At 38.4% G+C, this 21,631-nt stretch overlaps 1 protein-coding gene across 2 annotated transcripts in view; it reads right to left on the bottom strand.

Moving 5' to 3' along the window:
- Positions 1-1,237: 1,237 nt before the first annotated feature.
- The window catches only part of ACSL1 (acyl-CoA synthetase long chain family member 1), a 38,346-nt gene continuing 17,952 nt past the window's right edge, over positions 1,238-21,631 (bottom strand). For both annotated transcript variants that reach the window (XM_063402127.1, XM_063402128.1), the window contains exons 6-21: positions 18,743-18,842; positions 18,397-18,575; positions 15,604-15,636; positions 15,381-15,432; positions 14,526-14,599; positions 13,695-13,772; positions 11,300-11,434; positions 9,543-9,677; positions 8,707-8,802; positions 7,591-7,663; positions 6,845-6,933; positions 4,373-4,489; positions 3,870-4,013; positions 3,247-3,348; positions 3,074-3,145; positions 1,238-2,874 (exon numbers count right to left, since the gene is read on the bottom strand). In XM_063402127.1, the coding sequence (XP_063258197.1) occupies positions 2,734-2,874; positions 3,074-3,145; positions 3,247-3,348; positions 3,870-4,013; positions 4,373-4,489; positions 6,845-6,933; positions 7,591-7,663; positions 8,707-8,802; positions 9,543-9,677; positions 11,300-11,434; positions 13,695-13,772; positions 14,526-14,599; positions 15,381-15,432; positions 15,604-15,636; positions 18,397-18,575; positions 18,743-18,842 (1,620 nt within the window). In that variant the 3' untranslated portion in view covers positions 1,238-2,733. The remainder of the gene's footprint in view (positions 2,875-3,073; positions 3,146-3,246; positions 3,349-3,869; positions 4,014-4,372; positions 4,490-6,844; positions 6,934-7,590; positions 7,664-8,706; positions 8,803-9,542; positions 9,678-11,299; positions 11,435-13,694; positions 13,773-14,525; positions 14,600-15,380; positions 15,433-15,603; positions 15,637-18,396; positions 18,576-18,742; positions 18,843-21,631) is intronic.

Below are 21,631 nucleotides of genomic sequence, written 5' to 3'. Positions count from 1 at the left end.
CTCCCCCCCCCCCCCGAACTGACGCTGTGCATCTGGAAAAGCAAGTGAAAGAGCTCGCTTCTGCAAAGCTAAAGCTACGGTCAGAAACAGTTGAGAACTTAAACAGCACAAAAACAGAATCTGCTTTAAGAGCGTGCTAAACAAAACTAAACAGTAGGCTTTAGCTCGAAAACTTTAAATTCCATCTCTGGCAATCAAATCGTTAAGAGAAGATGAAGCAGTTTGTCAAGCCCCGTCAGCTGAAGGGGCCCTGTTGAAGCCACAGACCTCTTTATCCACTGCCGGTGGTGACACCCACACCTCCCACTTCGGCTTTAGGCAGACAAATAAGCTCTGACAGTGAAATAATCATTTTAGGCTTAAGAGGTGGTAAGTTCTCTTTAGGCTTCTGATTTGCTGGCTATAGCACCCACCCCCCATGAGTCAAATAAGACAGCTCAAATTTGTTTCTGTAACGACAGCTGGCTTTTCCAGAAAGGTTTCTTCAATAGAATGTTGTTAAGAACAGAAACCTCAGATCCAGTTCCGATCCATCTCTCAGCTGCCTCCAGTAGGAGACATGTGGTGACACTTCCCTGCCTTTCCAAGCAGCATACACACAGATTTCAGTATGTTATTCAATATGTGAAAAAATTTTAGGTTTAGGTTTCCTTTAGTATGGAAAAAGTGTATAAAGGAACATACAAAATTACTTAAGAGGAAAAACTCCACAGTGAGTAGGAACAGAAGTTTGCTTAGTATCTTGCACTGACATCTGTATTCACATGGACCTTTAAATAGTGTCCGGGTGGTGGTGCTTCCTCTACCCTGGTCTGGTAACTCTGAAATCTCTCAAACCATACCCCTGATTTAAGCCAAATGCATGGTGTGAGGGCAGGAATAAGGAAACCCACAACAACACAGGCAGAGTTTTAGAAAACTCCACCTTTCACTTCAGTCATTTGAGGTGATGGTAAGACACAACTGTCAGGAAAAAGACAAGCAAAACTAAAGATTTGCTTGTTTAGTAATGTACTGAAAGAGCAAGTTACATACAACATGCATCCTTTTCTTACAAATATTGCCAGCAGCTTAAACATAAAAGTCAACTCCCAAAAGTAAAAGGGTAAACAACCAGCATTTATACTGTATTTAGTATGTCTGTAGCAGTGGAGTTTTACAGCTTGTCAGTTAGAATATTACACCTGGGCTTCTTAGTCAGCAGCGTTTTTCCTTGATAAACAAACACATCACAACATTGAAATGCAGAAATATTTATTTTGGTTTCCTTCATTGGTTTTGAAAATTGTTTTGGTTTTATAAAACATAGAAATAGCCAACACTAAGCAAACATTTGAATTTCAATGTAACAAACTACTGCTCTAACAGTTGACTTGGATTTGTGTACCTGAATTGCATACACATATGAAATTATGCTACAGAGTAGTGCATTACAGTCACAAACAAATCTTAGTGCAAACCTTGTTGTGCTTGTATTTTACATATATCCATGTTTTCAAAAAACAGCAATGAATGTTAATGCAAAACCAACTCTGTTAAGGGTAGCAAAAGACTATGCTGTAATAAGGCTTATTTCTGCTGATTTTTCAAACAAAAGATAACTAATTATTATTTTGCAATTTATCTGGGAATTAGGTTTTTATCCCTGAACAAATACCTATCCTGGGCCAACGCACAGTTCTGTTGGCATGTATAAATAATTCCAATTGCTTCAAAGCATCAGGCAAAAACATTCTACCTGACCTATTTTGCTATTCAGTGAAGAGTACTCAGTGGCTCATACATAAAGCACAGAAAAGAGAGGTTATGTCAGAAGCTCTTCCACTTACAGAGGGCCTGGCACATTTTTATCAAATGCATTTGAAATACAAGTTCATTACAGGGAAACAAGTGTCTGGTACAGGTGTAATATTTACCCTGACTGTTAGCATTGCCCAGCCCCCTGATTTGGATTTTAGGTCTCTAGTGTTCTCGCCAGAGCTGAGATCTGCTCATTTGCAGGGCTGGCACCACTCCAGAATCGCGCTAACGTAGCAGAGGCTACACCCACTGCATGAACTGCATCCACACAGTGCAAACTGCCATATGCACGCTCACTCTGAGGAACGCCGGTTCATCAGTCTTCTATGTGTGGAGTGCTGACTCCTACCTTATAGAAGTACATCCCATAACTGGCTGCAGATGGAGAGAGGAGATGCAGTTCAGATGCCTTGCCCCAGTTAATATTGGGTCTGACTGAAGATGTGATACCAGCTATGCAAACTGTAAGGGTTTGGGCTTTTTGGTGGTTGGGTGGTGGGGTTTCTTTGAACAGATTAAGTAATTTTTCTGAGGATGCAAGATACTTAGAGGCATTTTCAAAGCTGCCAAATCCTTTGTGGAATTGACAACTGCAAAACACACTGCAGACAGCAAACATGCTGGCAATAAAACCATAGCTCCTTGGTGAAGGTGAGTCCCATTTTTGACCAAGGAAATATTAAATAACTTACATATAGTTACCATTTATAGTTAAGGCTCTTTTTGGAAATTGTAGGTCACCATAAAAACAGTATGCAACACGACTTGACAGTAAGGCAGTGTTCCATTTCTTCAATGTTCCTATGGCAAGTACCCATTTTTGTACAAGTTAATGATTGCACAGTTTCCTTCCCTATTTTTGCTGTAGTCAAAATACAGATATGAAGGCCAACAGTAGACAGACGTGTGCCACTTTCTTCATTCCATTTGCAGTTACATTTTGGCATTAGCATAGAGTTCATCTATCTGTGACTGGAAGTATTTTCGCAGTTCTGGTCTCTTCGCCTTCAGTGTTGGTGTCAACAGGCCGTTTTCAATAGAAAACATTTCAGTGTGCAGGACAATGTCTTTCACCTGGAAAATAAGAAATTACTAATGAAGCTGTATTCCTTGAAATAGACAAGACTATTAAAAACTCGCCCAGACATCATAACAAAGCCCATCACTTGAGAAGTCTTCCAGATACAAACTGAAAGCAGTTTCTGGAGAATCAGATCATATTAGTGTTGAGAAATTTAAAGAATTAGGTATTTGGTTTTCATAAGCATCATACCTGTTCAAATGACTTCAAACCAGATTCTTTCCCAATTCTCACCATGTCCTCCAGAATGTATTTTTTTACATCCTGTAGATACAGAAATACATTGTATAGCTTCATGCTTGCATAAGCAGCAACTTGAAAAAGTCGATGCAGAACAGCTAACTGTTCAGTTATATATGCCTTACCTTGTTTCTGCATAGCTCTTGATAGGAGCCTTCAATTCCCTTTTTCTTGGCCCAGTTGTGCAGAGTATCAGGATCAGGTATCACAACACCTACTAAGAAGGCCTTAAAAAAAAGAAAAAACCTTGAGAAAAATTCCTCAGTCAACACTTTAGTGCCTACATATTTCTTTGGGCAGCCTTTTTGATCCTGCTGTAAAGTCAGCAGCTTTCCGCTACTTGAACACGGGAAGTGCAGTTCAGAAGCTGTATTGAAAGAATTAAGACCCACATTTCTCTTTACACTTGAAAACCCCCAAGATATCCAGAATATACCCCAAGATATTGCTTGGTGTGTGTGGGGTGTTCTGTTTTGGTTTTTGTTTTTTCCACTGCACGCTGTTAGCAATTTATATGCAATCATTAATACACAAATTAGTTCAGCTTCATTACCTGGTGTGAAACTAAATCCAGCAACGTGCTATGTAATGCTGGAATCCAATCAGAACCAAAATGCATAATGATAAAAGTTTACAACAAAAATTTAAATTTCAGTCACAAAGTTTGGGGTGGGGGGAAAGAAGAAAGAAAGACTTTTCTGCAGTCTCCTTTTACATTAGTTTTTTAAATTATCTGAAAAATACTTACCTGCAAGCTCTCTCCATGGACAAACACCTGTGCAACAGCTTCACATCTCAGATACACATTCTCTATTTTCTCTGGTGCTATGTACTCTCCCTGGGCTAGTTTAAATATGTGTTTTTTCCGGTCAATGATCTTTAATGTACCATTCTGTTGACAGAAATAACTTTCATTCAGAGGAGGCATTTCAAGTGAAAAACCAATCTACACACCTTAGGCATGCCACACTGGCACAGTAAAACTGTGCCAGGGCCAGAGAACTGTCAAACTAATGTTAGAACAAAACAGGTTATGTATCTATCTAATCTAAACTGGGGGAAGCCTCAGGACTGGCACTGTCAATACATTTTTAGGCCCATGCACACAGATTCAGCTACAACAGTGATTATCCACAAATTCTTGTCTTTCACCTAACTAATTCTATTCAATGCCAAATGTTCTCTAATATATTTATTAAATTTCTGCTCATAACTATAGAAGTATGATTCCAGCTATGTAAGTTAACTTACTGGTAGCCATTTCCCAATATCTCCTGTATGAAGCCAGCCATCTTTATCCAAAGCCTCTGCCGTTTTTTCTGGATCTTTTAAATAGCCACGGAACACATTTACCCCTTTAATACACACCTGAAAAGAACCATTTGTTAATATATGCTAAAATGAAGTAAAGTTAGCAATCAATACTATCAACAAATGCTTTCCCCAATGGTTCTTAACCCCCATTAAAAAGGCAAGAGGAAGTTTGTGTTTGTACAGGAACTTCTACTCATGGTTTTTGGAGGCCTAACATTTTCCATTGGTATGAAATACAAGAAGCAATTCGAAGGATCTATTCTCTTCCAGTCTAGCAGCAGTGTTCCTACCCACTACTTGAATAACTGGAAACTATCAGAAGAAATTTGGTATTATTTATTTATGTGAAAAAATTCTGCTATATCCAGAAATACTCTCTCTCAGCCTGTCAACATGTTCATTTCAGTTTTGGTAAACAGCATGGGCATTGTGCTAAAACTAGCAGAGGAATAAAAAAAGTTGTATATCAAGCAAATGGCACACAAAGCTATCCAAAAACTAGGCTAGAAGGAATTACTAATGTAGTTCAGCAATTGATTCTTGAAAAATTTTCAGTGCCTACCCAGCATGCTGGTGAATGACAATACAATGAACATGAGATGTTCTCAGTAGGAGGGAGGTCACAGTATAAGCAAGGGTTCTGATGACCTTATGGAGACAGTACCAAACTTGGGATCAAACTGGAGTCATATTTTACAAAGCGAGTCACTTCTGTTCTAAAGCAGACCTTATCTGGAAGGGTATGAAGGAAAGAACTTTCCATGTCTCACTCAAGTCAAAGACTGACCTATCAAACATTAATTTTGACCACAGGAAGGCACTAGGTGACAGTTTTTCCCAGTAGAGACAGCAAACCATTTATCTGTACCCTGCTAGCTGGAACTGAGATCTCATCTGCATATGCATATGCTCATATATAATTCTATTCACAAATTTATTCTTCTTGACTGGCAAAAGTGAAAAGCAAGGCTGATAGAGCAGAGACTATTGCAAGCTTATTCTCAGAGAAGGGGACTAGAAATATTTAACCCAGATGAAAAGAAGAAAATAAGTAAGAATGTATATTTTAGGCAAATGGATAAGGCAAGCCAACTCTATAGCCATGGGCTTTGAGTCCTGTGAAGCAAGTTACAATACTTTTTGTTATATTTAGAATAGTAATAGAACAGTAATGAGGAAGTTAGGCCTGAAAGACTAAAATAGCACTTGATATATAAAGGGGCTATCATTTTTATTCAAGTCCAAAGGCACTCCTAGTGCAGCAATTTTTTCACATTAAATGCAAGCAAAACACTTTTAGGAGGTTTTTCTTTACCTATTTAACTATTTCTCATTATAAGAATTTATACTTGGTTCCTCTAGCAGACCAAGCTTTAAGAACATACTGAACATGAAGGAAAATTTGCTGATGAAGACTAAATATGGAGTCATATGTAAGACAGAAGAATTTTGACATTATTCTTCACTTGCAAGCAGTTTCCCACCACAAAGGTCAACTAAATACTTGAGTATTTCTGGGAGTTAAAGCCCAATGGTTTGTCTCTAGTCTCATACGAATTACAACCAAAAAACAAAAAATATTAGAAGTCCTTTGTAGCCACAAGTTAGTTACTTGCTTAAGCTACTTTTAATTTCTCGCTCCCCCAGCTGCCCCCACAGCCTCTTGAAAGCATATCAAAGACACCACAGTTAATCTGTTTTCAGGGCCTGGGGAAAATAAATTGCTACATGAACATCTGTTCAAAGTATATACAGAGTTATATCTGTACATACTTTACTTCAAAAAATATTTTAAAAGACAGCATATAGCATTGCATATAAAGCTGAGTCCTCAAAATGCAATTTGTAAAACATGTATGTTCAATTTGTATGTAGACTGCATACAAAAAGTTCAGAAAAATGTGCAGGCAGCCATCACAAATAATCAGCAACGTTCATGGCATTTGATCTCAATTTCTCTTAGAAGTTTCCAGCCACTTTAAATTACCTAATCTCACAAATCACAAGCTGGGTAGGTGGCTATATGCATCAGCTGTTCTCTGGCCCTTGGCAGTGGAGTGGGAGGGAAGCCCTCTGCCAGCATTCTGCAGAAGGGTAGCTGCAGTATGAAGTGGCCACACTTCCCAGCTGTTCCACAGCTGGAAGATGTTGCCTCAGTCATACAACTTTATGTATGGTCATTTAACCATCTGTTACCCTGTGGGATAACAGATTACTATTTCTCCCTTCCCATATACTATTTCCTGACTTGCTTCTGTGAATCATTAACTGGTATTGCTTGCAGGCATCTTAGATTTTAGGTAGCAGGCCATGTTTAGCACTTTTACTAAACTCAGTTATTTCAGGAACAAAAAAAACATATTCCAAAATTTCCCAAGAGGCTCATCTTGACCTTCTGAAATTACTTACCTCACCCTCTCCTTTGGAAGCCAAGTAATTCATTTCTTGTACATCAACAAGCTTGATGAGATTGCATGGCATTGGTGCTCCAACATGACCTATTAAACAGAGTAACACTTGAATAGCCTGATGCTTTTTAGTCAGATTCTGAAAAAAAAACATAAGCTGCTTACACACTGAAGAAAGATGGAAAACTGATTTCCAGTAGCTTGAATTTGCCAGGACTGAAACATTAAATTCTCAGATATCCCTAAGAATGTTGTAAGCTGAACCATGTACTCAGGCTTGCTTTTGCTTATAGTCAGGATCCTCACTCTACAGACATATTTAAGTAGCAGAAGTCCCACTATAGTTTCCATTAGCAATACTATTTCAGTTAGGGAGCTGGAGATTAACAGCTGAGGGTCCTGATTCCAACACCAAAAAATGCCATTTGCATTTCCAGCACTGCCTTTATACACAGAAGATTTGTGTTTGACAGAATCTACAAAGGTTAATACTATGACCACCCCTTTCCTAAAGCTACTTCAACTTACAAGAACAAATCCTATTAGAAATTTGAATTACTGAACATTCATTGCTATTTAGGGGTAGAAATGTCAAGGGATCCCTTTAGAATTTTATTTCACTTGAAGAAAATCCATCTTATCCTTTGTGATAGGTGTTATTGAAGATAAAATAAAGTGATTGGAGACCTCTAAAAAATTTCAGTAATCCTAAAATTTAACAGACAGATAGACAGCTGAACATCATACCTGCTGTCCAGTCACCAGGCAATGACAGGGAGCATCCAGCTGTGCATTCAGTCTGTCCATAACCTTCATAGAACTAGAAGGTAAAATCAAAATGTAACCTAAGACCATTACTTTTCAACACAGTTTCTTCGTTAAAATGCAATTAATATTTTATTTCTTTTCTTCTAATCATTTAGATTTGAACCAAACCCCTCAGCACCTTCTAAAAAAATCCCTGAAATATTAGTTTTATCACAGTACACAATTTTAAGTGCTAATATTCCACTTTCAGTTCCAATATTTATTCAAAAGTTTCACATGGCATGTGACACCTGTTTAGATTAAAACAAAGCAGCAGAGGAAGCAAGAAAGAAATTAAGAACCATAGCACTAGCAGCAACTTTATTCACACAATTTAAAAATAGGTTTGTAGGAGACAGCCAGAAATGGAATCCCTAGGCTCCATCACAACTCTGTAATTACTGTACACGAGACAGGCTTCCCTCTTCTGTGCAGAATGCATTGTTACACCACTGTAACAATGAAAAAACAGTGCTGTGTTCTCAGCACACCACTGAAAAACTTAAAGAAATTATGGAAGCCTGATATTTGAGTATTTTTGTTTTCTATCCTTGAAATGTATTTAATTTCAACACATTTGTTCTATTCTATGCCACTGCTGTTCAAATTTTACCCCCACAAGCATATACTTTGAAGAGGCTCTGAAAATAAATGCAATGTGTGCAATTTGATTGATCCCAGCCTCATCTTCAAAACAGCAACACTACAATATTACCACATTGATTATCAGATTTTCTACAGTAGTTATAAATACTTCTGTAAGCAAGGCAAACTCCAGAAATTAAATGAAGCAGGTAATTTATTGCTTACTGTAGCCCATGAATAAAATCTTTCCTCTAAGACAGGTCAGCAGGTTACTTCAGTTAAGACTTTGGGACAAATGTGGAAATTTCAGGGGACTGATAGAAACTCAGGAAAAGAGCATACACTTGTATAGTTTCCAAGAATACTAGAAAGAGTTATCCATATAATCAAACTAGAGCTAGAAAAGCTCTAACAAAGCTGGAGCCAGGTGTTAAAATATTTAGGGTTTAGGACTAAGGCCAGGCAACTCACCTGACAGCCAAGAGCTGTTCTCAGGAAGGTCAGTACACTTGCAGACACAGGTGCTGCTCCTGTAACCATCAGCTTTACTTTTCCTCCCAAACTTGCCTACAACAGACACAAGATACTGTGGACACCAAAAGCACTTCAGAAGTATTTCTAGAGTCATCTTCTGTAACACCCTTAGCCAGTGTTCACCTACAGTGCCACCCACAAATGTTAGAGAATAGAAGTTTAGTCTGCTACTGCAAGCTGTCTTTCTTGCAGTGTTTTTAGTCTCATTAATAGCTGGAAGATACAGAATCTCAAACATACAGTATCTGTACATGGTGTCACTGCAATGCAGACTCTGCAAAAAAGAGCGTAAGCCGTGGCCTTACAGTGATGGCTTTATTTTTAACTGCCTTGCATCAGTTTCTCATACATCCTGAACGCTATAAAAAGCAGCCACATGGGCATGTTGTACAGCCAAGGTTAAGGCCATTGCAAGTGAGTGTCAGATGTAATAGTAGGCATGACTTACTAGTGACCGACAGGGAGAAGACAGTGGGGGTTACAGGTGGCACTGTGTCATACTTAGCATTCTTCCTTCAGAAGGACAATGTTTGCTTTCAAAGTGGTAAGAGAGAAGCACCAGACTATTTCAGAGTGACTTCCTTAATACAGTTAGCTGATACTATGAGAACTAAGGGAATTGAAAAAAATGAGGTTGAAAATAAAAAGATAGCTCTGATTTTTGCTCTGAGTAGCCAGGTAGTCTTAAGTCAGTGAAAAAGCCATACCAGATTATAAGTATTTGTATGAAATTCAACAATTGCAAAGTTCAACTTAGAGGCTTTCAAGCATACCTGTATTTTACGGAAGATGACTTTATCCCAGAAACTGTTATTTCTAACTATACCACTTCTGAGTTCTGCTTCTTTCCTCTTGGAAGCAAAATCCAGCAGCCACCTCTTTAAGGAAGAATCTGCCTGCCCAAAAATCTATTAAGGAAGATGAACTATGGTTAGAATCCTAATAGACTACCATTCCCTTTTTCTTACATATGCATGCATAGAGACTCTTAACAGTGAAAGCCAAATAAATTAAAACAACTTTTATTGATAAGCATCTTAATTCTAGTAAGAAATACTTGTACATTTTTATTTTGACCTCAGGTCAGGAGTTGAAATCGGCACTTAACTAATTCTTGATATCCATCAAACTGTGTGATATTGTTTCAATGCACAATTTCTTCATTAAAAAGTATGAATGAAAATGGATGGTTTACTTCTCTATTCTAGTATCATCAAAATTCAAATTGAGCATAATCCTCAGCATTTTCTGAAAAGAACCCTATCATAAATGTAACACATGGTGTTGTGAGGAGATGCAGGTCACTTCAGAACCACCAAAAGGAGATCTGTCTTGCGTACACAAATTTGCACTTTAGATCACTTTTCAAAGACTCCTCCTAGCTGTTCTCAGGAAGCCAGAGAACAGACTCAATAGCAACCCACATATTAGTATGTTCATTTGGAAAAAAGGAAGACTCAGCATTATGACTGGAGGCATGCAGACTGCATCATTATGCCTCCCTGCCATGCCCATTCCCCAACTTGCTGGCTTCACATGTTAGGTTACTGCATGGGTGGATGAGGTTGAAATGGTGGAAGCCTCAGGGCACAAGGCTAAACAAGCAAGAGGAAATCATGAGAACTAAGTCCCAAGCTTTGACTTTGCTTCTCAAATTCCAGTAGAGAATGTGTGAGCAGAATAACATTTAATGACAGAGCTACATTTTAAGTGCTAAAAACTGGTCCCAGGTTTTCCTCCCCTCCAAATGGATTCCAGTGGCACTATTTGTTCTTGAGTCAAACAGAACCTTGTGTTACTTGGTGTTCCTCTAGCCTCATGATCAGAGAAATGTCCTGGCTAAGACATTGTAGACAGCTCTGCCATTTCTTTAGCAATCACAGGATTTATTATATCCTTTAGCTCCCCTGGTTGTACCCTAAAAGGAGTCAGTCACTCACATGCAAAAGACCAATTAAAATCTGAAGTTCAAGAAAGAATCTACTTTGAAATTCCCATCTCAGATGACCCTGAGCAGGCAAGCAGCACACACAGGAGAGTGGGGCTACAGACACACCTTCTCCCAAGCACTCATAGCTGGCTGGTTTACAGTTCTCTCAGCTAGGACACACTGGCTGCCATGTAGGAAATTTGTATGTGTCCATGCAAACAGAGGCAAACACCTGACCTTGCTTTGCAAATTCCACTCCATGAGTCAGATGCTAAAAACGTGGCAAGCAGATGCCAAGCCTCATTTTCGTGTCATAGACTAGACTTAAATAGCTTGCTCAGAGCAAAACACTAAGACATTAATCAAGATAGTGAGAATCAAGTCCCCTAGCCAGACTTTTCAACACTTAGTATTTGCTGCCTGAAAGTGTTTCAATGCAACCAGTACTATTCCCTGCACTTTCAGCTCTCTTTTAGAAAGAGATACACACATTTATTAGCACACCAATTTAATATCCCAGGGCACAGCAGGTACTCCTACTCTGTCAGCACAAGCTTTATGGAGTCTCTTAAATGCCTGCGCTCATGCCTGTAGACTTACCTTGTCAAACATTCTGTTCAACAGTCTTGGTACTACAGGAAATACAGTTGGCTGCAGTGTTTTCAGGTCATCCATGAGTAGTCTGATATCCCCTTGAAAGAATCCTATCCGGGCTCCATGGCACAGAACCACACACTGTTAGAAAAAAGTAAACACTGAAAATGCAGCCAGTACAACACGTTCCAGCTCTGTATGTATGACAGTCCTATGCAGTGCAGATGGACCTTAAATTCTCTCAACTTCTGGACTGGTTTTGCAGCATTCTCAGACTCTAAGATGGCAACAGAAAGACCAAGTAGCAAGACACATCAGGGGTACATAAACCAAACTTTCAAGCTTGGCACAAAAGCCTGTGTCCAAAAGGCAATGCCGATGACTCAAGAGGCAGAAAAAGACTGAAAAGGAGAACTTCTCCATTTGAAATATTTAGCAAGCTTATTTAAAAATATTAGACTTGTTTGTCCCCTGCTTTACACCTAGAAATTCTGTATTTATAATCAGCATATGTGATTTACTAGGCCAGTGAGGATTTCTACCTTATGCTACTTCATTTCCACTCCTTGCACTCTGGTTTTCCTTCTCATTTCACAGGACTGATGTGAGCAGAGGACTTGTTCTTATGTGATCAAGATCCTCTTAAGAAGATTCTAGCAAAGCCAGAGCTTATTTCTCAGTCATTTCAGACCTAAACAAAGGTAGGCAGTCTTAATACTGTTGTGTTCTGTATTTCCTGTCTAGAAGCCTAGAAGCTTCACCACCTACCTTACCCCTACTTTTATTTTCCTATTTTGTTTCCTTTTTAACATCTCTCCTCTCCTTGAGTTTTTACCCACCTGCTTTTATTCCTTTTGCATTCTCTGTAACATCTAATCCTTAATTCCTTACTATCCAACCTCTTACTTGCTGCATGAGACATGCTTTCCCCCTCCACCTATATTTTGCCTCCATCTGCAAAAACCAGCAAATATATCAATCCATATGGACTGAGCAGCAACTGCCTTTACTAGGTGGGAACATATTTGTCACGTCAAGTTCACTGACCCTCTAAATTCCATATGATGTCAAAACCAGGGAAACATGGACTTCAAAACAGAACTGTAAAATTGGTTCCCACAGAGCCTGTGTTCACATCTACCCCAAACAGCAAGAGATCTTTTCTCCTTTCTACCTGTAACATCTCGGTTAATGTCCTTATGCAGCTACATCACCGATTTTGTACAGGCCTCAACCGGTGGAAGAATACTGCAATCTGAACACTCTTAATTTTTTCTTTTAAAATGCAAGTTCCTATCCTGTTTCTACTGCATAATCAAGAGCAGAGCTGTTAGCTACAGAGATTGTATGTTCTGGTGCAAGACAAGGGAGTCAAACAGACACTGAGCTATAACTGATAAAGGTAATCTGGAAGAAAAAGTGCTGAATGCCCAGAGGCACCTGCAGACCTCAGTTGTGTACTATTCTAAATCTTTGTAGCATAGATACACACACACAAATATACACATTTTTGTATATATATATGTACACTCAGACTTTCAGTAGAAAACCTAGGATTCCTAATGGAAGTTATACAACAATTTCTGGCTTCATATGCCTTTTCATGCTTGCATGGATGCTTCCTCTATAAACCTTCAACATACGTATTTGCAATCTCACCTGAGGAAGAGGTGTTAATTCAACTTCAATAAGTGCAGTAATTAATAAATGAACTTCTTACATACTGTAGAGGCACAAGGGAATTGCATCCTTTCAGTAATGCATAGCACCCAAAATGGGCCCAGGGGACTTCAAGACTGCCAGCATTAGGATAACCACAGCCATTTCATTCTCAAAAACTAGGCCTCAGATTTTGCTATATGCTAAAACAAGTGATCTGACAGAACTTCAAGGTTTGTCACTGAAATGCATTTAAAGGCCACTTCTATTTCCTGGCTAAAAATTACACTGAAACAAAATCCCTCCTTCTGTACTGTAGAAATTTCTTGGAAGCAGTGGTAAGTTTAACTTAAAATTAATTTTGTGTAAGCAAACAGGATGCCTCCTTATAAAATAAAATTTTGAAGTTTGTAAACTAAAGAACGGCGTGGATTTTTAATAGTGCTCTAATTATATTAGAGGGAATTTCTGGGCAGTGTATATGTGCTAAGGGATTGCCTCATGTTCTAGTACACCAGTTTCTTATTAACCCTAGCTCTAAGGTTAATGTTTGTATATTGGCATGAAAACCAATTGTCTAGTGCTCACTATGTACTGTTTATGGGACACTGTTTTCCTGAACCTTATTTCAAGCTTTCACACGCATTTACAAGAGATAAGAAGGAAGAGCATATTTCACCTGGATGCATTCAGTAAGAAAAGTAAGCTTCTCAGTAATTTAGTACAATAAACAGATGCTTACCTCAACGATTCTCTCAAACATATGAGCCAGGGGCAGGAATGATATCAGAACATCCTCAGTGGAAGGTATAAATGATTTCTGTAAGTGTTAGCAAAAGTTTAATTCTCACTGAGTTTCTATTTTGCCTGAGTTACACACAGTAAAATCTAGCATCTGAACTCCAGAGCACAGCCCCTGCTTCAGTTTTGTTTGTAATGAAGCTGTATTGTCTTTCTTTCATTAAAAAGATTTCAGCAATGACTTTCTAGCATGAGTAAAGAGACACGGCAGAAACAATAATCTTTTAGAGTTGAGTACAGTGACCAGATTGTTACAATTTATCATGCATAGGTTTCTGAAGAGAAATAAATTCTGATAGTTCTATTACATATATTGGGAGGGTAGGGAGGCAATAGAAGTTCAAATACTATTGGTCTGAAAAAATACAATTTCATCTTAGATTAGGAAGTTTGTTTACCCAATTTACCCTAAGGCTAATATTAAAGGTACCTTACATGAGCTAATTGTGACACCAGTTGCTTAATTTAAAAACAGTACTCCTTGCACTAATGAGAAACACTATAAGCCCATGGCAGAATGCAATGTAGATTCACATCAGGATCATTATGTCACTTTGCTTAAATCAGAACAGATTGGAAATCTGTTGGGTTCTTGACCCTGACAAAATAACCAGTAAACATTGACCTCTGACAAGTGGGCACAGAATGCTGTCAAGTTACATTTTCACTTGGATCTTACTAAAGCTTAAGACCAAAGTTAAAGATTTCAATGTTTGTTTACTCATGAGATTTCCCTTCAAGCAAATCCACAATGTTTATCTTTTCAGTTTACCTCTGTTGTTTTCATAAAAGCTGAAGCATTGCTGACTACATTTTGATGAGTGATCATAGCTCCTTTAGGGTTTCCTAAGGAAGAAGGACATCAGGATTCAACAGTGAAATTTAGATCCTTAAGGCAGCAGTGGCAAAACTAATGTGATAGCATTCTTTGATATTAATACATTTCTTTGTGTATCAATTAAACAAAACACTGTCAAGAACAGCTGGCAACAGTTAAATAATCAGTTTGTGATGAAGTCATAACTTCTTAAGGAGCCCAAAGCCTTGAGAAATCACCATGTTTTTTGATATGTTTCTCATTCAAAATTCAACTCTTCCATGAAGATGGAACTACCAAATCCAGATTAATTTCTGTTCCCACATCTATCTTAAAAAATGTAGCTTGCTGCTGTATTCTTTCCTTATGCTCCATGCCAGTGGGTGTGAACTTCACAGTTATCAAGTGAGTGACATCTAGACAGTCTGTTTTGGTCTTACAGCAAGTTTGCTTAGACCTATGTAACAATTTTGCTGATAAAGTAAAAGAAAAAAAAGAACTATGGAAGAATTGATAGTCTAAAGTCTGATGCCGAGCACTTATTATTATGGAAACACAAATTCATTATTGATTTCCAAGCCCAAAAACATAACTCCTCCACCCCCCAATACTGCAACTCTGTATTAATAAATGGAAAAAAATATTAAAAATCCAATGGAACTTTACCGTAACACCACCCCAGCTACTACTTGCCAAAAAGGTGCAGCAGCAGGGGGTAATCTTGGGAAAAAAGAAAAAAAAGCAGGAGGACTTCTGAATTAATTTTGCACATACAGAATAATAAATTCTACATAATGTAATAAGGTGTACCTGTTGTTCCACTGGTGAAACAGATGACTGCTAGATCTTCTGGCTTTGGAGGCTATGAGAGTTAAGAAAGTATTAGTATGGTTAAGATAGCAGGAAAAAATATTTTCCTGGACAAAACATCAGGACCCTATTTCTGAGCTATGGGAGATAGGGGGATTTGCTAGTTCGATCTAAAGAATGCTAACCAGCTTCACATTTTCACTTGAACCAATTTCACACTTACCACAGGTTTTTGCCTGTGTGCTCTTCCCAGCTCCTGCAGAAAGAAGAGAAAGTATAGACATAAGCGTGTAGATTTCTTGCTTTAAAATTATCAAACATTAGTAAACACCATAATACTTCATTATTTAGATTCTGTTAAGGCATTTTAACTTGTTTAGCAACCCTCCTGCCCAGGGCTGGAGGGTGGATGGGAACTAGATGATCTTTAAGGTTCCTTCCAACCCAAACTATTCTGTGTTTCTCTGGTTATATAAGAGCAACAAAAGCTTTAAAGCACATTTCAAAAATACATAGAATAACTACTGTGTTTTACAAATACAAAAGAGATAACTTATCTAAAATTCACAGGGCCTTTCTCCACCTAATAAACCAGAAGTCACTCACTAGGGAAACTCAAGGTTATGATAAGGCAACAGAATCTCATTGGTGCAGAAGATGTGCCACCTCATGCAGAACATGTGCCACCAAAAATTACTGAATAAATTAAGGAAGATTCATCTGAGCAAGCACCTCCAAGAAAGGCTGAGTTTCATTGCTGGTTTGAAGTCCTTTTACATAGGAGAAACTCTCATCCAGAGCCCTCCTTCCTCCTTAGTTACTCAGACCTGACCACTAATGTTAGGGTTCTTTAGGCAGAAGGAAAAGGATATCAAAATGATCCTTTTACCACCAAGGATATACTGAGTAAGAGGAAATATTTGCAAGCTGATGTTGAGTATCTATACGCTTCAAAGTTTCAAACCAAGACTTACTATTGTCATGCCTATTTGAAACTAGAAACAATACTATCTTAAGGGCTTATGCAAGTTAAAGAGGACCTTCTGTTAAGCATAGCTTTGGAAGCACCATTTGAGACGCCAGCTTCACCACTGCCTTTACATTCCAAGTACACAACAATAGCATATGCATTCTTTTGAGCTCTACACTTTAGCATCATGTACCTTTTAGATTTACCCAAAGAAGTTTAAGACAAAGGGAATGTCTGGAAACACAGTTAACATTCCCACACCTGTAGGCTTGCCTTTTTGAAAGAGTGCATTATGCAAATGTTTACCACTATGGCAACACAGCTGTCTGCTCAAAACAGGACTTCCATTTCAAGTACCACCACAAGCTCAGTAACTCCCTACAACCTGCTTTGAGTAAAATCTGGTATTTGGTGAATATACAGCTAAGATCTCCAAGACACTTGTTTTGATCTCTTAGAACAAAACTCCACCATCTTGTTCTGTTAAAGAGGCATTTATTCAGATACTCAGCTACAAGTAACCACATGATACATATAGATATTGGGCATCAGAAACCAAGGTGATGGCTTCTAGGGGATACACGGAGGAATGTTTCACGTAACCCATGCAGAGCTGAGCAATAAGCTCAAGCCAGAAATCCAGAAAACAACTACTCAAAGCTAGAAATAGTCATTCTAGTCCAATCTAAGCTCCTAAACAGCTGTTACCTTTTAGAAGATATTGTGAGTCTCTATCCCCTTAAAAACACGTGACAAAACTTTCCTGTTCACTGAAGGACTATTAAAATTATTTAATAAGAAGTTTGCCTCTAACTTCTCTTCAGAGATTTAAACAAAAGGCTCCTGGGACACCTATTACTTAACCTGATGTTTGCATTAATGAAATAAGAGCTATAGAGTACTACTGAACATCACTACTTAAGCATACAAACATCTTATGTAAAGACAACATTTAGCCTCAGTTTTATTTTTCCCTAATTAGAAGATCCAGTGGAAAGCATCTTCCTGTGTCAAAAACTGCAGTTCAGCTCAAGGAAGGAAGCTCATCTTAGTCTAACAACTTACACTTGGGCCACTCTTTTTCTAAGTTTAATTCAACCCTGTGGCCAGTGAACTACAAATCACTTGACTCTAGCCCTATTTCATGCTTTTAACTCCATTTTAACCTGGCACTCTTACTGAGGCTAGTTTGTCAGTCAATCTTCCTTTTAAAAGAAGGTGTGCTGACATTTTTGTGTCTTTACCAGAAGGTGGCCCTATTAACATAGCTGTCTTCACTGCTATGAAAGCAAGTTCAGTGAAATGAGGCATTTCATACCAGTTACAGACACCTGCACAAGGCAAGCACACTTATCTGCAGATCCTCAAAGTCTAGTGAGCCAAGCCTTCATCAGAACTACAGCTGAAACCAGGCTAAATCCAGTTTCATAATCTCACAGTAAAGATGGACTTCATGCAATCTGATCCTGGGAAAGGGTTCTCCAAATGAGTGAAGTTATGAAATAAACTTGCATAAGAGATCTATGCAGACAAAAACTACAAGCAAAACCAAGACTTGACATCAGGAAGTTAATTAAAATGATTTCTGCTTGGAAAGCTGGAATGGAAGCTCATTCCGCCATATCACCAAAACCTTATCCTGTAAGAAGTTGACTGACATTTTCCTCCTCCCCCAAAAAACCTTGTAGATTCAGTGTACACAGAAAAGCACCAGTTTTCACAAGACCAAAACCTACACAGGCTCTTACTGAAATAAGAATTTCTGAAATATTAGTCACAGTATATAATTATCACATTATGCTTCACATGGGCAAGCCTTAACACTCAGATCTAGTGTTCAGTCTAGGACTAAACTTTCATTCTGTCATCTTGGCATATCCACTATTATACTTTGAGCATTGTGAAATACCATTAGCAAGTTGTTTTCCTTCTATAATTTTTCATATTTTTGTGTAAACTTCAATCCAAGAGATAGTTAAGCATTTTGAAACTAATCCATGGCAAGTAAATGGGATGAAAGCAGTTAAGCAGGTTAAGCATTCTCACCTCTATTTCTCTCATGCTGAAGACTTCCACACCACACTTTTTGCCACGTTCCACAAGATCCACACCAAAAGAGTCCATGATAACAATGGTGTTGAGTATTGGAGTCTCTCCCTTTTCCACACTGGCTAGCAGAAGTTTGGCCTTGTCAGGTTTGTCACAGAAAACCAATGACAAGTCAGCTGATGAAAAAGAACTATATTATCAACATGACAAGTTCAGTTTAGACTAAATCCATACATGGTTCAGTATGTTGCAATGGAAAGCTTTTCTGAAGAAGGGTCCAGCTCTGCCCTCACTCAGCTCTGTCATCATATTTTCAGTTGCTGAGCTACTGAAAGTGTCCTACCTTTGTTCACAATGTATGTAATAGCCTCAGCTCCCAGTGTATCATAGAGTGGCACCACCACCATGGAGTATGCATAGCATGCCTGTTCAATGATGACCCACTGCACAAAGAGAAGAGATCAAAGTCACTATGTTTTGCTTATTGTAACAGACCTCCAAGAAAGATTCATATTTAAAATCTAACAAGGAAGCTAATAGGACACAGCTCATGTGGACAAGTCTTTCTAAAAAGTAAGAGGCAGTTTGTATTGTTTTTTCACTTGGAAGAGCTACTCAATTTTTATCTGTGGAAGGAGGAAAAAAAAAATCCCTAAATAATAAGGAGCTATAGGAAAGAATCCAATCCAATAAAATTTAACCGTATCCTTAAAAGTAATATTAAGTACTTTTGAAAAAAGCAGTTAACACTAACTGTCTCCTTAGTTTACCTACTAATAGAAAGATTTTGAGCAAGACTACAGTATTTTTTATTGGTTTTATGTTATTGAGGTAGGCAAAGCTTTCAGTGTTCCATATTATCATGAATCAGTGAAGGACTCACTTATGTCTTGACCACACGTTAAATTTATACACACACAATATTCTTACCTCTGCATTATGTGCATCTCATTTAATGGTCAGACAGGCAACACATGTAATTAAAATAAAAGTTCTTTGGAAAGTCAGCTCCAGACAGTTTCTCAGCATGTCTCAACTAACCATTCTTCTTTATAGGAATCTAATATGAAGATTTCTATAAAAAAATAGAACTACATCCCTGCAAGCTGCAGTAAGAAGGATTTACCTGCTAGCTAGTACTCAAACATAATGCATATTGCAGCCTTATGATGTGTTATGTGAGTTATGCTTTACAGCCAGCCTGTTTTCATCCACAGTATCATCAAGGTAAGATAGTAATGCAATTTTTTTTTCCTGATTATAACTCTTGGGTGTAGTTTGTAACCAACTAGCTAGACCAAAACACAGAATAGCATGCAACTCCTCAAGTACGAGCCTCCAGACACATGAAGGGGCCAGTGGAACTAGAACATTTCCAGTTTTCCCATCAAATACTGACAAAAATTCTCAGTACCTTTAGTCAGTCCCAATGACAGGAACAAAACTGCATGCACCTTTAAAACTTACAATTCACCAAGACTGGCACCAACAGGCGTGTTTCCTTTCCCCTCCCCCAAACTGTTACACTTTCCAGTGTTTTTGCAGAACTAGCCAGCTACCTCACCCACACATGATGACAAGTTTAAACATGACTCAGCTGATTAGTCCATAAATCATCTAATAGAGAGTATGTAAAGTTGCCAAATCTCAGTTTTACAAACTGTTTCTTAGGGGCCAGTTTCCCAAAGTATTCTATTAATAGATTCAGACTGCCTCAAACACAGGAAATTTTTCTGACAGCATTCATGCCATGGGCAAGTTGCATGCCTCTTGTCCAAAAAGGCTTCTTATAAAACTAGTACAAGACTAGCTAACAGGTAACTAGACTTTCATGAAGTCATTGCATGTACTGATAAGTCTAAGCAGGCACATTTATAATAGCCATGAAAGGGTCCACTGAATAGTTCTTGCTAAACAGCCTCCTCTAGGACATGTAACAAGGCGGCAGCTGTGCTGCTGTTCAGCAGCCAGAAGTTTAGAAGTTATTTTAATAGGGTGGGGGTCTAGTACAAAAAGACTTCAGAAGCTGCACACAGTGCTAAAAGCTTCCTGTTGCAGCCTCCAACAACTGTTGCACATCATTCTCAATGGTACAACCAGCATCTTTATTTTCTGGGATACCAAAACACTTGTTTCCATTTTTCTTCTAAAATTATGAGTAAGTATAAATATCAAGCCCTGACAGTTGAGTTCTCTCAAAGCCCAAGCAAGCAACTAGTACTAAATATAGATAACAGTCAGATTTTCAGTTTCTTTTCTTACGTGGCTCTGATCTTCTGTTAGGGGAAATCATACTTCACTGTTGTGCTTTTTCTCAATCCAAAACAAAACCTCCCCATTTCCAGAAGAGGTGACTGTTTTCCAGGAACTCAAAGAGAAAGTAATACTTTTATTTACAAATCCAAGTTTTGGTTTTGCTAGGATTTTTCCCATTAGGGGATTTCCCCAGCAGTTTTTCCCTGAAATAACAAATGTGAATCATTTCACACACACAAAAAACCCTTCACATATTCTCCTGTCTGGATTAAGTGCTTATGACTGGGATGTCACAACACCCATCCAGTAGTTTTGAGCAGGGAAAATCCCAGATTTCAAATTGCTGGTTTAAACAAATCTTTTCATCTCATTCCTGACCCAACTCAAAGCAATGCAATTTAAGCATTTTATCTCTGTGATCTAAGAGCAAAATTCCATGCTCTCCTCCAGAAATTCACTAACCCAGCAAAGACCTTGCATGCAAAGATCTATAGAGAAACAATTCAAACTGGCACAAAAAAACCCCATCTGCCTCCCTGTTTTACTTCTGTTTCATCATGTCACATGCCCAGGAAACTGAATTGTAGAGTCTGTAGCTCCATGTTATGTAATAGCTTCCTAACTGAATATATTCCAGCCTTCTTTATTATAGAAATAAATCTATAGCTCTTGGAAATAGAATTCCATCAGGACAACCCAAGAGCTCAGGAGTTTCTTAGGGTGTAGGTCAAGAGAGAAAGAAGGAAGCCAAAGTCACTTGTTATACAGCTTGCATCTTAGTGGCAAGAAGAGACCAAGACACTGACAGAACTTCTCAGCCTGTCAGAACTGTGCATGTCCTTTGATAATGGCAAACAGAAATGGGAGCATTTAATCAAGAGGGACAGCATCCTTTGGATAAAGGGTAAGATGCAGTCCCCAGTCTGAATAAAGGTTTACACTGAACTAGCTTAATGCAGCAAGTACTAGCTCAAAC

Source organism: Prinia subflava, chromosome 7 (assembly GCF_021018805.1).
Source record: "Prinia subflava isolate CZ2003 ecotype Zambia chromosome 7, Cam_Psub_1.2, whole genome shotgun sequence".
Classification (NCBI taxonomy): Eukaryota; Metazoa; Chordata; class Aves; order Passeriformes; family Cisticolidae; genus Prinia; species Prinia subflava.
The sequence above is the reverse complement of the archived record's forward strand: the minus strand, read 5'-3'. Positions and strand labels throughout refer to the sequence as shown.